The sequence below is a fragment of the Camellia sinensis genome, chromosome 1, assembly GCF_055761805.1.
Source record: "Camellia sinensis isolate YWXY chromosome 1, ASM5576180v1, whole genome shotgun sequence".
NCBI lineage: Eukaryota > Viridiplantae > Streptophyta > Magnoliopsida > Ericales > Theaceae > Camellia > Camellia sinensis.
Window position 1 is genome coordinate 38,108,507 of NC_138961.1, and position 17,485 is coordinate 38,125,991.

General features: G+C 37.3%; 1 protein-coding gene and 2 long non-coding RNA genes across 4 annotated transcripts in view; all 3 read left to right on the forward strand.

Moving 5' to 3' along the window:
• The first annotated feature begins 228 nt into the window (after positions 1–228).
• The window catches only part of LOC114285351 (uncharacterized), a 32,686-nt gene continuing 15,429 nt past the window's right edge, over positions 229–17,485 (forward strand). Inside the window, exon 1 of the long non-coding RNA XR_003637228.2 lies at positions 229–916. This is a non-coding gene — a long non-coding RNA (uncharacterized LOC114285351). The remainder of the gene's footprint in view (positions 917–17,485) is intronic.
• On the forward strand, positions 4,486–11,217 carry LOC145823738 (uncharacterized). 2 transcript variants are annotated; one of them, XR_014365882.1, is made up of 5 exons: positions 4,486–4,619; positions 6,044–6,135; positions 10,248–10,319; positions 10,405–10,473; positions 10,988–11,217. It is a non-coding gene; the product is annotated as an uncharacterized LOC145823738 (long non-coding RNA). The 2 variants fall into 2 exon arrangements; XR_014365881.1 differs by lacking the exon at positions 6,044–6,135.
• Positions 12,851–15,527, forward strand: LOC145789645 (uncharacterized). Its single transcript, XM_082866777.1, has 2 exons — positions 12,851–13,989; positions 14,069–15,527. Exons 1-2 carry the CDS (start codon positions 13,555–13,557, stop codon positions 14,453–14,455), a joined length of 822 nt encoding a protein of 273 aa, XP_082722903.1. The 5' UTR covers positions 12,851–13,554; the 3' UTR covers positions 14,456–15,527.

Genomic DNA, 17,485 nt, shown 5'->3' on the forward strand with positions numbered 1-17,485 from the left:
GATCAAATTAATTTTCTTTTATATTTTATATATTTTTTTATCTTATTTTGATGTCTTCATATTAATTTATAGGAAAAATTACTCATAAATCCCATTTGGGGAAATGTTAGTCCATTTAGTCCTACATGTTTTTTTGCAAACCAAATAGTCATTTTTATTTGTAATATGTATTATTGGTTAGATTTAGTAATATTTGAGTTTACTTGTTTGTCCCTTATTGTGATTATATTTTTGATGTTTTTTTGTATAGCAATCCCTGTCTTCCCTCTGTTGTTTAGTGTATTCCGGATTCGGTTCCGTGAATGATTGTTGTCAGTGTCGCGTTTCTGTCCTTTAATTCTTTGTATTTGAGTTTTGGGATGTGTTGGGCAGATTTGAAACAGATTGGTTGTGTTAGAAACAAATAGCTTCTGCCCGGATTTTGGCCTCCCCGCTCAAGCGGGCCCTTTTGCAATTGCTCCTCCGCTCGAGCGGGCAGTCTGACGCTTGAGCGGGATTCTTCAGCCTTCAGTATTTTTTTTTCGAAGGTCTACAGAATCTGGAAGTGTGCTTTCGACGCTCGAGCGTCCGTTTTCACGCTCGAGCGGGAGTCTGTGTCTGACGCTCGAGCGGAACGTTCTACGCTCGAGCAAACTGTGTGTATTTCAGTCCGAGAAAAAGCCATTTTGAATCACTTTTTCGACTCTCTCTCTCTCTAAAGCGTTCCAAAACCCTAGGTTGAGAGCTTCTCACTCTAGAATACTCTCTCTCTCTCTACATTTTGATCTTAATTTAGTGAGACCCAATCCTTGTGCTTTCATTAAAGTGTTGGAGCTTCTCAAGACCTCCATTTTCCATCCGAATAGAAGTTGATTTCGTTACTTTTGGAATCACCACTTGCTTGGTTCATCTTCTCCTTTGAGTTCCGAAATTTGGGGTATGGATAACCTACTCCTTTTCATGAGTTTTAACATAAATGTTATGTATTTTGTATAAATGGTGTTGTTTGGGAGTTTTGGAAAGTTTAGACTTTGAAATCGAAATATATAAAAGAGGGATTTTCTATTTTTAGGATTTCAAGTGTATGAGTGGTCCCTAAAATAATGTTATTGTGTATGATTGATGACATTTAGCGTTAAGTGTAATATTTGAGAAAATGAGGAAGTAGCCTTAATTTAATGTGATTAATTAATTTATAAAATTAATTTAGAAGATATGAAAATGTGAAATTGAACAAGGACCTGTTTTGCTAATTTTTGTTTGGTTGTGAGTGGGCCCATTCATCGGTGCAGCACTCGCAGCATTGTACCACCAAGTCGTGCCATCCCTTTCAAGTCCACGTGATGATCATGTTTGGATCCACCATATGATGCTTTTATTTGTGGCCATTCATTCTCTGTTGTTTTGTTTTTGGGTGTGTATGTAATGAATTTCTTAGAAAATGTATTATATATCCAAGTAATATAATCCAAAAAAGAGGGGATGATGGTTGATGGGGCCCAATCAGAAGGTGGAGATGGGGGTGTCTGGTTCATTGCATTTTGTGTGGAGCCTGTAATATCAATTCGGTCACAAGACAATAATAACTCACCGACCAAACCAAACCAAGAGGGCAATTTTGTTTTTGAATGAGTACATATCACTGCTGTGGCAGCTGGCCTCTTTGCTATAGTTTCTGCCATAGTCGCTGAAGTCTTCTTCTTCTTTCCACTAATTCAACCAGGAACAAAAAATAAAGAAAGAAAGCAACAACAAAGCTTGATAGTAGCTAGCTCCATGCCTCGACAGAAAAGTAATTTTTATAGCAAAGAGGCCAGCTGCCACAGCAGTGATATGAATATGAATAACCAGAAAAGTACTAATTTTTATAGCAAAGAGGCCAGCTACCACAGTAGTGATGTGAATAATGGCCTGAAAGCCTATCTATAGTCTGGGTGTTCGGCTACGCCTAAGTTAGGAATTTTTTTTTTTTTTTAAAGAAAAAAGAAAAATCTCTTAATCCAAATCTCACCCGGCCGGACTTGGAGATAAATTATTGGTTTATTTTGAGTTATTGTCACGTGATACACAAAAGTATTTTAATAAATAAAAAAAAAATGAGACTTATAATTTTGTATTAAGTAATTAAAAAATAATAGAAACATGATATATTATTATTGGTAAGTAGTACGCCACGTGACGTCCAATAACACCAAATATTTTTTTTAGTTTTTGAAACTAAAAGGGTGTGTTTGGTTTTTGTTTTGAGATATTTTTTTTTTTTTTTTTGAGAGAGAGTTTAAAAATTTTTTTGGTTTGTTTGGTTGTACGTTTTGAAAATAGTTTCGGAGTTTGAAAGTTTGAGATGATTTGATATTTTATTATAATTTGAGTAGATGTGTGTGAAAGAAAAAAAAAAGATTGAAAAGGAAAGAAAAGAGAGAAAAAGTGACTGATTGATGTATACGAAAAAGAAAGTAATTTTGAAAAAAAAAAAATCAAAAAATTTAAACCAAACAAAATTTTAAAAAAAAAAAAATTTAAAAATTATATCATGAGATACAAATCAAACAAACCCAAAATCCCTCCCAAGCTAGCCTTAAAATCTTGCTAGTACAATCTCGAACTTGCCAAACAAACTCATATAAACAATTATAAATATTATATAACTGAAAAATGATAACTTTGTGGGTAAATTAGGCGGATGTCCTTATATTTTATCTTTTGTTTTATTTTGGTTTTCACATTTTTAATTGATTTGATTTTGGTTCTTAATTTTAAATTTTACGTCAATTTGATCAAATTAACAATATCATTAGTATTTTTTAAGAAAAATTATCACTAAATTAGTTGAGGTTTACTTACTGAGTTAGATAAATTCATAATTTTGAGACACATGACACTTATGTACATATTTTTTATTAAAAAATATTAAGAGTTGTAATTCATTTGACCAAATTGAGACAAAGTTAAAAATTTAAAATCAAAATCGAGCTAATTAAAATTGCACCTTAATATTTAGTCATTACATCTTAAATATTAACTTAAATAAATACATTTTTCATTTTAAGTATATCTTTTTATTTAAAAAAGTAAAATTTAGTAAATTATATATATACAGATATTAATATGTACATATGTACATACGAGAAAAATTTAAAGGATATGTATCGTATACACCTTATAACTTAAAAAAAATGACATAATTTCATACTTTAAAGTCATAACTATAAAAAATAAAAAATAAAAAATAAAAAAGTCATAACCAAATAATACATGAGATATAACCAAAGATCTTATGAGTCATAACTAAAATAAGATCGCAACTAAACAAAAAAAATTAATCATTACTGAAAAGAAATTTGTATAACTTAAAAGTATAATATAAGTTAAGAATACATACGATAAGAAGTATTTATGGTAAAATTTTACATGTACATAATATATATTGTACGGGAAAGAAATAATTCTCCTCGTATAATCCTGTTGACTATGTCCTCGCTTCACCGTACGACGTCGCTTTGTCACCTGAAAACACAAACGTGAGCTAGCCGGCGGGTGTGTGCCGGAAACCTCTCCGATGCCTAAGTCAGAAAACTTGACAAATAGACAAAGCTCAATGTATTCAAGAAACAAAATTGCAAGTTGTGTGCTGTCACCTCCTCCAAGGTGATGTTTGTGAGCTTTTATAGGTTTCGAGTGGCCCAATCCTAGTAGGACTTTTTATTTCTCCATGCAGAGTCCTCCTAGGATTCACACTCCTAAAGGATAATGCTTATCCTTTTACACCCCCCCCCCCTCACTGCTTAAACCAAGTGGGATGGTTTTCATCATGGCCGAACTTCCATACAACCGAAATAAACCTAGATATGTCGAGCCACAGATTAAGCCGGACTATCATTGGTTCGGTTCTCCCTTCATTCTTCCTTACCTCGGTTCTCTCCTGTTCAACCCATAGTACGTTCAAACCGAACCCACGATTCTGGATCGGTATAACTCCAAACTGTTTCCGGACCGAAGTACTTTATAACTCGTAAGCCGAAGTAACTTCTTCTTCTTTCGACCGGAGTAACTTTGTCCCTATTGGGCCGAAGTAATATTACAGTCTCTTTTACACAGTCCTTCGTACATTGGGCCACAAAATCCATCTCATAGCTTGGCCCAATTTTCACCAAAAATTACCCTCTCAATTGCCCCTTAATTCCATCTGCACAGCATGATTGGGATTACCAGTCTACTAGCCGAGCTGGAGTTTTTTAAGCTTTTCCAACCGAGCTAAAAACCTTTTAGCGTCTCCAGCCGAGCTAAAAAACTCCTAAGCCTTTCAGGCCGAGCTAATTTTTACTCCGGGCTCTGTTTTGTCCGGTAAAAACGTCTCTTCAATCACTGATTGTAACGCTTCACTTTCCAATGACACGTGGCAGGTTCTGATAGGCTGTGAGCTGTCACCACGCCGCCTTCGTGCTTCGAAATTTTTGAACAGTCCCGCCCTTTTTTGCCGCTTTTTCTCTCTCCCCTTTCACAAAATAACCTTTCCATTCTTGAATCATTCACCTTCTATTCTTCATCTTCTCTCTCTGTGCCTTTGCTGTTCTTCCGTTGCTTCTGAAGACTGATTTTGCTGCCACTTTCCCATCTTCAGATCCCTCTTCTTCAACCTGGTAAGTAAACTCATTTTGCTCCCTTTATTTTGCTTTCGTATCTGTAATACGTATTTTGTTCACCGTATTTTTGCAAAACATGTTCTTTCCTTTCTGCTTTGCTTCTGTACTTCTATGAAAAAAACAATAGCAAAACTCATGTGCGTATGAACTTCTGTAGAAAACTAGTCCTAGATCCAAAATAATCACTACAACAAAAGTAACCTATGGTGACAAAAAATAGTGAAGAAAATAAATTTCGTCACTAAATAAGAATAATTCGTGACGAATTATAAAATTTTGTCACATATAATAAAAAAATAAAAATAATAGACGACGAAATTTATTTTCGTCAACAAATACTTCTTTTTAGGTGAGAAAAAATTAAGTTTCATCACCAAAGGTTTTCCTGCTAATTTTTTTTGATGGCGCCAAAATTTTGAGACTTTTGGTGAGAAAAAAATTTGTCACAAATTATAAAATTATTAGTGAGGAATACATTTTTGTCACCAATAATTATATATATATATATATATATATTTTGAGAAACTTGATTTTAAACATTTTAAGACCATTTGGTGAGAAATATATTTTTGTTACTAATAATTTTTAATATTTTGAGACTTTTTAGTGAGGAAATTATTTTGTCATTAATTTTGGAGGGAAAATTTTGACATATTGGGCTGTAATGGAAAAAAAGAGACTACTAACTTTTTCTTCCCCCCATTTTTTTTGTTTATTAGTTTTCCTCTCTCCTCTTTCTCTCTCTCTCAAACCAAAGCACAAGTTAATTAGCTCTCTAAGTAATCTATGTGACGAAAAGTAGTGAAAAAAATAAATTTCGTCACTAAATATAAATAATCCGTGACGAATTATAAAATTTTGTCACATATAATAAAAAAGTAAAAATAATAGGTGACGAAATTTATTTTCGTCAATAAATACTTTTTTTTTAGGTGAGAAAAAATTAAATTTCGTCACCAAAGGTTTTCCCTCTAATTTTTTTGGGTGGTGCCAAAATTTTGACGCTTTTGGTGAGAAAAAAATTTGTCACCAATTATAAAATTATTAGTGAGGAATATATTTTCGTCACCAATAATTTTATTTTATTTTTTTGAAAATTTTGATTTTAAATATTTTGAAACTATTTGATGAAGAATATATTTTTTGTCGTCAATAATTTTAACATTTTAAAATTTTTGGGGAGAAAATTATTTTATTACCAATTTTGGAGGGAGAACTTTGTGATATTGGTGGTAATGAAAAAAAAAAAAAAAAAAACCCTACCAATTCCCCTACCTTTTTTTTTTTTTGGTGCTTCAGTTTTCCTCTCATTCCTTTCTTGCAAAACACACGTTCTCTGCCTTCAATCCCCCATTCTCCTCTTTTAGCTTGTTCTCCTCCTTTAGTGCTGCCACCAACATCACCCCATTCTCCTCTTTCAGTGCTGCTACCAACGTCACCCACGTTCTCTTCCGAGCAATCGTCAACGCTGTCGGCGTCGCTTATTCGATTGTTTCTATTTTTCTCTTTTCAGGTATGGGCCCTCTCTGTCTCACTCAATTTCTCTGTTTTTCAATCTTTATTTTTTCTAATTTTCAAAACTAATTTCATTGGTTTCCCTAATTTTGAAAACTACTAAGACACACAGTGTCCCATCACTATAAGAAAATGCAATTTTGGTGACAAGGTCATTTTTTCGTAGTAAAAGCCATATTTTTTGCAACACAAGGATCAATTTCGTTGGTAAAGGTTAGCCTTTAGCGACATCATTTCCATCCATTGCTAAAAGTCCAAACCATTCACTTGGTGCCAAAAACCAGGATGTGCGACAAAAGCGAATTAGTTTTAGCGAGGATTTTATAGTTTTGGCGACACATTATGTGTCGCTGTTAGTCTCCTTGTATTGGCAACAATGACCATGCATTGGCAAAAAGCTTTTCTTTTAGCGACAAAATAAATTTGTGTTGCTGAAAGTCAGCCACTTTTGAAGATTACGCAACTACTTCGTTTTGATGTGTTTTAAAAATTAAAAAAAAAATTGAAAAAAAAAAAACAGAAAAAAAAACCCCAAATCTTTATAACATAAATAAATAAACATATCAGTGTAAACCCTCTAGCTCCCAACTCCCCCTCTCTCTCTCTCTCTTCCCTTCTCACAGTAGCGATACGGTTTCCTGTAGGTCTCTTTCTCAATCGCACAGGCAAACCCTCCTCCATTGTTGTTGCGGCCTTCCGCCGTTGTATTCTTTCGGTTCTTTCGATTGCCTTATTCCAATGTGAGTTTATTGTCTCTGTTCTCTATCACTGTCTCATTCTGCCTCTGTTTCTTATCTTTCTTTTATTCATTTTCAAAACCCTGCCTAAAAATGACTACCTCGCTTCGATCATCTGAGAGAAAATTCGTCTATGAAGAGAGTTCACTCACATTCCTCTTCTTCTTCTTCTTCTCTATAGAGAACGATTTTTTTTCTGTAAAAAAAATCTCAGACTTTAAAAATGGAGAGAAAAGAGGGATTCTTTTCTGCTTTGAAAGAAGAAGTTGTGCGAGGCTTATCGTCAGCGAGATCGCGAGCCAAGAGTCCTGTGCGAACCAGGTCGCCAATGTCGGGTCTGCTCCGACGGAGGAAGCACCACCGCCACCACCACGTGGCTAATCGGAGCCTTAGATCGGGAGATCCGGAAGCTTAAGGCCCGTCATGGAGGGTTCGGATCCGAATGGTGGCAAAATCAGGGATTCGAAGCGCAGCTTAGGGTTAGGGCAGTGGATGAAGGGGCAGCTTTCGAGGACTCCATTAATGGCTTCGAATGCTTACAAGCGGTCTGATCTGAGACTCTTGCTCGGTGTTTTGGGTGCTCCTCTCTCCCCTGTGCAAGTTGGCACCAATGACCCTTTGCCTCACCTCTGCATCAAGGACACTCCGATTGTATGTCTCTCTCTCTCTCACACACACATACATTGTCTCTTACATGTTTTTGGAGTTCTGTTTTGCGTATAGTCTCTCTCTCTCTCTCTCTCTCTCCCCTAAAATTTGACTATGTGGGCAGTAGACTTCAAGGAAATTATAATGTTATTCAATTTCATGAGTTATCACCATGAAATTTTCTTTTTTCCTCCTTAGATTGCACCATATGGTTTTGGGTAATTTAGATTAGCTTGTAAAAATGATTAATTTTCAAAAGATGGATCACTTCCATTGTTTGATGCTTTTAGCTTGACTCGAAGCAGGGGCAACAGGGTTTAAGGTCTTTCCATTGTAAAACATAACACCATAGGTTTGAAAATAGGCATTTGAAGGGCATAATCATGAAATAGCCATGGAAATGCTTAGGAATCAATAAGAACACCTTAGCAAGGATAAAAGTAACTTGTAAAAAGCTAGCTGAGAGAGTTCAGTTAATCAATCTGAATTCATTCAATTAATTGCCAAATTCTGATGATACAACATTCCTATTAAAAATAAAACAAAATCTTCAACCTTTTGATGACTTGTAGTCAAATTAATAGAGATATAACAGAAACTGCCACATTTGGATTCTTTTCTGATTCACTTAGCTTTTGAAAGTACTTATCCATATATAAATATACTATACCCGAAAACCACCATTTACTTTATGGTTGAGGTGGCCCATACATATCACTCTTATATATGTTTGACTAACATTGGTCTCACTTTGGATTGGAAGAACCATATCAACCATAGATAGCACCACCAGTACTCATCACTTTGAGTGGCCATCCTCCATGTATGGCTCGAGAAATCCTATGAACTGCAAGAATACATAGATACATTACAATAGATTTAAAAAAAAAATAGAACCAACTTACTATTAAAATAAATATGCAAATCTTGATCCTTACTGCTTAGACATACTTCTAAACAGCCTAGTTCTACTGCTCACCCAGGTTTTGCTGCTCTGCACCCTATTTTTTTGGTCCAGCAACCCAGTTCTGTTGTCCTACAGCCCAGGTATGCTGCCCTGCAGCCTCCAACTCTACAGCTCAATTCTGCAATTCCTAGGTCTCCTTCTATGCCTCCAACTCTACAGTCTAGTGCTGCCGTTCCACAACCTAGTTCCCTTTTGCTACAGCCTAGTCCATTTTTTCTAGCTACTTCTATCCCTCTGCAACCTACTTCTTCAGACCATCTGATCTTGTTGTCTCCCCTAATCTTTCTATACCTATATAGTCCATTTCTATACAACTTCCTTTCCAGCCTTCACCTCCTCCTACCAACACTCACCCTATGATCACTCGATCTAAAGCTTTTTTTTTTCTGTCATCAAGTCTTCTTCTCCTAACATTCTGCCTAATCAATGGTTTGCATCATTTAAACCTTTCTGAAAGATCAAAAGTTAAGCATCTTACCTACTGCCTTGGCACCTATAGCTTCTTGATAGACATTAGTCGCAAATAAGATCTCTGATGGCCTATCTACTCCCACAAATTTTGATATTTCAACCTAACTGCTTGTTTCTTTCTTGTTCCTGCACATAATAGTAGTGAATGATGATTTACCTAGAATGAAATAGTAATATAATAGCTTTTTAAAACAAAGAAATGCATTCAAGGAGTGTGTAATATACCCCCACTATGGTATCGAAAAATCCACACAAGTATTTTCTTTCATATTGCCAAATATGAGCCTTTGTGCCAATCTGCTACTGTTGGAATATATGTAACCTGAGAAAAGAGAAGCAAGAGTTGACATATAGTAACTTACACAAACAGCCATGGGAAATTAATTGAGTGCATGTCGAGGGAAATCAAAGTCACATAATCAAACCACCAAATCAATAAAGCAACAACAAATGACCACAAGTCTTGCAAGATAATTGAAATCAAAGTCACATTATCAAACCACCAAATCAATATTACCCTTAATTTTTTGTCAAACTTCCTTGTCTATGACATCACTACCAACTTTGTCTCTCTAGTTTTTTTCTTCTTTTTCTTTTCTTTTCGTTTTTCTTTCCTTTCTTCTTCCCTTTCTTGTCCCATGGTCTGTCCTATATCATTCCTCTCCCTCCTCTCATATAACACCTACACAGCTCTTGCCCTGAAGGATTAATTTATTTACAGTGATTTTTTTCAGTACTAATTTAAGTTGTCTATTGTTAATTGTTAGTAATTGCTTTCTTGTCCCTTGTTCCTAACATGAAGTTTGTTTTTATTCTTGCAATCTTTTGTTTTCAAATTTGTTATCCATGTTGCTTATCATCAAGGATCACTTCAACTCTTTGAAGTTTCGGATTTTTATATGCATTTCTACTAAATTGGTTTATAAAATAAATTATTTAAATATGAGTTTAGATGTAATTGCTAATATATTTATGTTTTCCTTGTTTATTTTCTTTGTAGATTAGTTTTTAACGACGTTTGGAGGTACACTTGCAAATCAAGATCAAGTGTTAAATTTTTTTTCTTTTCTTTCTGAACTGATATTTAGTTCTAGTTGTAAACCAAGATCTAGTGTTAATTTTTTGTGTGGACTCCACGTTAATTCATTTTGGGATTTGCTATGATAGTTCTTTTTTTTGTTATACTTAATGGATTATTACAGAAACCATTCTGTGATTGGCTTTCATGTTCCTATAGTAACAAATTTGGTTTCTTGTTTTGGATTGAAACTTTTGCCTTGCAAACAGATGCTTCAATTGGAATTCATTAAATGGGCCTGTTCCTTCAAACCTCAACAACCTTACAAGTGTCAGGGAGCTGTAAGTACACACACAGAAAATTTTCCAACTTCATGTAGAATTCAAGTTGTGTCATTAAGAAAGTGTTTTGGTTATGCCTTTTCAGGTACTTGTCGAACAATAATTTAAATGGACCCTTGCCTAATCTCACAGGGATGAACTTTCTCAACTCTCTGTAAGTTGTTGCAATTTCCTTCGATATTCAATTTTGTTAGCAATGCATGTGAAATCTATTTGCGTTTTCTGACCATAAGATGATGGTATGCAAGGACATGAGCAACAATAGTTTCAATTCATCAGCTGTTCCTCCATGGCATACAAGCCTAGAGGCTTTGACGACATTATACCATCTTAATCCTCATCATCTGTTGATCTAGTTCTCACTAATAGTTTAGGGGATCTTGGAATAATTAAACATAAAAACTATGGATTGATTAGTTTGTGAACACGTCATGTGATTCTCTTTGGTTCTTGTTGGCATTAGTGCTAGTGATACATGATATTCTTGCAATCTTTTGTCATCTTCTGTTATCTGTGTTGCTTATCATTAAGGATTACTTCAACTCTTTGAAGTTTTGGATTGTTATATGCATTTCTATTAAATTGGTTTATAAAATAAAATTATTTAAATATGATTTTAGATGTAGTTAATAATATATTAATGTCTTCCTTATTTATTTTCTTTGCAGATTGGTTTTTGATGATGTTTGGAAGCATATTTGCAAATCAAGATCAAGTGTTGAATTATTTATTTATTTCCTGAGCTGATACTTAGTTGTAGTTGCAAATCAAGATTGAGTGTTGATTTTTTTTGTGGACTCCACATTAGTTTATTTTGGGATTTGCTTTGATGATTTTTTTGTTTTACATAATGGATTATTATTAAAGTTGTTTGATGGATACATTTTGATTTATAATATAATGGTTTAGTGAATTTTTGTGTGGAGTGGTGTATAATAGCTAGTGGATTTCTTAGTACAATTAAAAGGCTATTGGGATCTGAGCAGGGATATTTGTGAAATAATAACTTAAATTGAATATAAAATATAGAACAACTTTAGTGACGAACTTTTTCGTCATTTGTACTTGTTATTATGACAAAGTGATTATTCGTCACTAATAAACTTTTTTTGTGACAAAATTTACTGCAGTTTATATATGAAAGTTTTTATTTATTTTGTTGTTTGGTGACTAAAAATTTTGTCACGTGTATATATATTTGTGACGAAATATATTTCGTTACCCATATATGACTTTTGAAGACAAAAAATTTCGTCACCTTTACATCTTATTGTGACAATTATTTCCTCATCAATGATCAACATGCGCGACAAATTTATTCGTCAACTAAAGTTATAAATATGGTACTGAACAACTATTTGGTGACGAAAATGAGAATTTTTGGTGACAAAATTTTGTTTTATTGGTGACAAAAAATTATGACTTTTGAAGATGAAAAATTTCGTCACCTTTACATCTTATTGTGACAAAATTATTTTCTCATCAATGATCAAAATGCGTGACAAATTTATTCGTCAACTAAAATCATAAATATGGCACTGAATAACTATTTGGTGACGAAAATGAGAATTTTTTGCGACAAAACGTTGTTTTATTGGTGACAAAAAATTTCGTCACTGAAGTAATTTCATTGGTGACGAAATTATTTTTCGTCACGTTGGTTTTTAGTGACAAACATTCAATGACGAAACCGGTGACGAAAATATTTCCTCACAAATATCTATAGTGACGAAATTAGCTCTTTGGAGACAAAAAAAATTCGTCATTCAAGACCCAACTTGTTGTAGTGAATGTAGCGACCGAACTAGGATACTGTTTGTCTTATATATGTAGATCATTGTAGTCAATAACCGAACTAGAACTTGAATGAATCAAAAGTTTTCAATGAATCATCAACTCTTGATTCACTTTAGCCGAAATAAGATCACCGAGGTTTGAACATACTAAACTAAGAGCCTCGGTTTTCAACCGAACTAAGCTTTTGGGGCTAAGCCAGCTTTCTTAGTTTCTTAACCGGACTCAGAAAGCTGCCCCTAAAGGCTCAACCGAAGTAACTTTTATTCATACTTCAACCGATTTAGGCCTTTTGGGGCTAAACCAGCTTTCTGAGTTTGTTAGACCGAACTTAGAAAGCTGCCCCTAGACGATGAACCGGTCTAACAAGTAACCTGCTCAAACCGAGCTACCAAACCTTTTGATGAACCGAGGTAGAACCAGTCCATTAGGCCGGAGTAGGACTCGTATACCTTGCTTTTAATTTGTAGCACGGTCGAATGATCTGTGCTTAACCCCTTTGTTTTCTACTTTGCAGACTTAGGTTACTCAGGCACTCCTGCGTGCGCTCAACCGAGCTACTGAGCACGATTTTTGCACCGATATAATTTATTCGTAATTTATACATCAGATGGGTAAGTATAGGTATTTGGTAGAGACCCCTGGTGGCATGGCCGAATTCCGAAGGGATTATGGCATTCCAGACGATGTACACCTTACCCTAGCCAAGAAGGATATCATACCCTGGGGTGAGGCAGGCTTTGTACCCTTTACCCTGCTTTCAATAATAGAGACCGGACTAAGGTTCCCTGTCCAGCCTTTAATTTGTGAATTTCTTAGGCAAACCAGGCTATGCCCAACCCAGCTATCCACCAATACATACCGAATAATAATGGGTATAGCCGAGCTAAACCGCCAAGCAGGCCTGAACCTCGGTTTTTGCCGAAATCTTCCACCAGTACGCCATTGATTCCAAAGAAGATGGCTGGGTTTATTACCTTAGGATACGCCGCCGTGGAGAAAAGATAATACAAGATACGCCGGATAAGGACGTCAATGATGATGACTTTTTCTGGGTATCGGGCAATTTTGAAGATCAGCAAGCCCAAATCCCAGGCCGAAGTATAAACTGGAAGAAAGGAAAACCTGGTAGACTTTACTTTGGTTTTATGTATTTTCTATTACTTCGGTTTCAGATTTCACAACCGGTCTGACAGTTTAAATCTTTTTTGCAGACTCAGCTCATCTTGCTTCCCATTATAGTTATCCAAATCTGAACACACTTCGAGCCGCACTACGGATTAAAGAAAGAAGTTGGTCAAAGCTTCTAAACTTTGAGCCGACCTATAGATATAGCGGTCGTCGAAAAGCCCGAGTGATCGATTTCCTTCTTGAAGAAGCACCTGAACCGGACCCAACCTTGCCCGAAATACGACTTGTCCCACTAACCGCTGAAGAAGAAATGGCAAAGAAAAGCAGAGTTAGGGCCCTTCTGACCGCCACAACCAGGGCCGAAGTAGAACCATCCGTACAAACGCAGCCTGCCGTTGTGGCCCTCCCTTCTCAGCAGCCCTCTTCATCTCGCCCTTCTAAACGCGCCCGATCTGCATCGACCGAACAACAACTTGTTGATGAGGTTGAATCCATCCCCCAAAGTCCTCAACTTACTCTTCAACCGGAGCGAACTGACCGAGCAGAATCTGCAAAATGGGCTCCGAAGCTAACCTTCAACGATCGAGACATCAAAGCTTATGATTCGGTTGTTGCTGAAAAGGATCATCAATTGGCCTTTAATCTGGCCAAATGTGTGTGCCTCCCCAAGGACATGGAGCACCACCTAAAGCAATTAAACACCGAAATGAAGTCAATCCGGTCTACATCGAAGTCCATGATTTTGGTAAGTAGCTCTGTCCGCTTTTTCTGTCTGATTTTTCCAAACTTTTACTTCGGCTCAAGAGATGTCTTTGTTTCGTCAGGCCTTACAAAAAAATAACATTACGTACAAGAAGGTCCAAGAGCTTAGAAAAACCACAAGGCAGGCAATGGCGGAAGCCGAGGCAAAGGTGGCCGAGCTAGAAGAAGCTGAAAAGAAAATGGCCGAGATGCAAGCAAAGAACGGCCGACTTGCCGATCTGGTTAATTCGGCTGAAGCGGAGAAGCAGAAAGCCGCCATCGCTATGAAAGACAAGTATCTGCGGGAGTTGGTGAAGCTTGAGAAGAGAAAAGACACCGAAATAACTCAACTAAAAAAGAGCGCGGAGGGAGCCGAAAAGCAGGGGTACAAGCAGGGTTACAAGAAGGCAGAAGACGCTTATGTCAAACAGTGCGACGCTGCCAAGGAGCTGTTCTTCAAGTGCGGCTAGAGGGCGCCTGTTGAGAAGCTCGGTCATGATCAACAGACCGAGGTCTTCAACCCTCCAGCTTACTTTATACCGAAGTCCCTTGCGGAGTATGCGGATGCCTTGCAACAAGAGTTTCTGGAAGACTCAGATTCTGATGACTCCTCTGCATCTGAAGACATTCCGGTTGTTAGTGCAGACCCATCACTTCGGTTGGAGCCCATGGTAGAGGACCTACCTATTGAACAGCCAAGTGACACCGTGGTTCCAACCGAAACCATCCTGGCAACCGAGAGCGAACTTCCTCTTGAAACCGGTCTTCAAGTTGATGGTGATGCGGCTTTTGACGCCGAAATTGAAGAACTTTTTTCCTGATTTTTTCTCCTTTTTTGTTACCTTTTCTTTGTAACCGGGCTATGTTCCTCTTGTACTTGCTTTTCAATGAATGAAAATTTTGTTGGACTCTTATTCCGGTTCTGATATGTATGCCTGTACTTCGTAATGCCTTCTAATACTCCAACTTCTATTTCGGTTTTTACTTGTTAAACTATGCTTACCAGCCAACCACTCCTTAGCCGACATAATTACTGCGGCTGAGGAGTACACAGATTTTTGGTTAATCCAGCCAACCACTTCTTCAGTCATACCCTTACTTTGGCTGAAGAGTAATAAGAGTTGGTTTTATTCTAGTCAACCATTTTTCAGCCGTACCCTTACTTCGGCTGAAGGGTAACAAGTGTTGGTTTATTCCAGCCAACCATTCTTCAGCCATACCCTTACTTCGGCTGAAGGGTAACAAGTGTTGGTTTATTCCAGCCAACCATTATTCCAGCCAACCATTCTTCAGCTGTACTCTTACTTCGGCTGAAGGGTAACAAGTGTTGGTTTTTTCCAGCCAACCACTCTTCAGCCATACCCTTACTTCAGCTGGAGAGTAAAAAGAGTTGGTTTATTCCAGCCAACCACTCTTCAGCCATTCCCTCACTTCGGCTGAAGAGTAACAAGTGTTGGTTTATTCCAGCCAACCACTCTTCAGCCATACTCTTACTTCGGCTAAAGAGTAACAAGTGTTGGTTTATTCCAGCCAACCACTCTTCAGCCATACCCTTACTTCGGCTGAAGAGTAACAAGTGTTGGTTTATTCCAGCCAACCATTCTTCAGCCATACCCTTACTTTGGCTGAAGAGTAACAAGTGTTGGTTTATTCCAGCCAACCATTCTTCAGCCATACCCTTACTTCGGCTGAAGAGTAACAAGTGTTGGTTTATTCCAGCCAACCATTCTTCAGCCATTCCCTTACTTCGGCTGGAGAGTAAAAAGAGTTGGTTTATTCCAGCCAACCACTCTTCAGCCATACCCTTACTTCGGCTGAAGAGTAACAAGAGTTGGTTCATTCCAGCCAACCTCTAAGTTAGTTTTTCCAGCTAACTTAGAACAATGTTTGGTTATTCCGACCAAAACGTCCTGCAGCCTGGATCCTTATCCTGGGCTTAGGAAGGGTGTTGGTTTAATCCAGCCAACCTCTAAGTTAGTTTTTCCAGCTAACTTAGAATAGAATGCTTGCAATATACCTAATCTTTACTAAAGCTAACTTTTACAAAGGACAACTTGTGCTAAAAAGAATTGCTTGTTTTATTGAAGAAAGAAAAAATTACATATGTTTGAAAAAGAAAAGCTAAAAGTAAAATAACTTAAGATTGGCCGTATTCCATGGCCTAGGGATTGCCTTGCCATCTTTGTCTTCTAGGTGGTATGCCCCTTTGCCTGCTAACCCAACCACCTTGTAAGGACCTTCCCAGTTTGGCCCTAACTTTCCATCTCCTGAGATCAAGGTGTTTCCCATTACTTTGCGCAGTACCCAATCGCCTATCTTGAATTGTCTTGGATGCACTTTTTTGTTGTATTTTCTGATCAACTCTCGTTGGTATGCGGCGATGTGAACTAGTGCACTTTCTCTTCTTTCTTCTGCAAGGTCAAGTTCCAATGTTATGGCATCTCCATTCAAGTCTGGATCAAAATTTTCGCTTCGAATTGTGGGGAGGCCAACTTCCAGTGGGATTACTGCTTCCATTCCGTAGGCTAAGGAGAATGGCGTTTCTCCTGTTGATCGCCGAGGTATGGTGCGGTAAGCCCATAAAACATGAGGAAGTTCATCCGCCCACTTGCCTTTTGCCTTTTCTAGCCTTTTCTTTAGTCCATCCAAGACGACTTTGTTTGATGCTTCTGCTTGCCCATTTGCTTGTGGATATGCTGGTGTAGAATTCTAGAATTCTATCTTGTACTCTTCACAAAAGCTTCTGAATATCCTGCCGTCGAACTGAGTACCATTGTCTGAGATTAGGGCTTTTGGTATGCCAAACCGAGTAATGATATTCTGCCAAACGAACTTCTTCACATCTTTTTCTTTGATTGATGCTAATGCTTCTGCTTCCACCCACTTTGTGAAGTAGTCTGTTGCCGCGAGAAAGAACTTCCTGCCGCCGGGCGCTGTTGGAAGTGGTCCTACGATGTCCAAGCCCCACATTGCGAAAGGCCATGGGCTAGTCAATGGTAGGAGTTCTCTTGCTGGTTGATGAATTTGATGTGCGAATTTCTGGCATTTTTCACACTTCTTTACATATTTCTCTGAGTCTGCCTGCATATATGGCCACCAATAACCTTGTGAAATGGCCCTGTAAGCTAGCGACCTTCCCCCTTGATGGCTTCCGCACACTCCTTCGTGTATTTCGAACAAGAATGCTTCCACTTTGCTGGGATGAACGCATTTTAGGTAAGGTCCTGAGAATGACTTCTTGTATAATGCCAAAGATGGAGATAGCCAAAATCGCTGCGACTTCGCTCTTATTCTGTTGGCTTCTTTTTTCTCTTCTGGTAGGATGCCGTCTTTCAGGAACAGGATGATGGGATCCATCCAAGAGGGGCCTAATTCTGCACAACATATTTCTTCTGCTTCAGGGTCTTCTATGCTTGGTCTTGGTAAGAAGTTGATGAGTAATGGATGAGGGATAGATGTATCTGCCATTGAGGCAAGGCCTGCTAGTTCGTCCGCTCGGC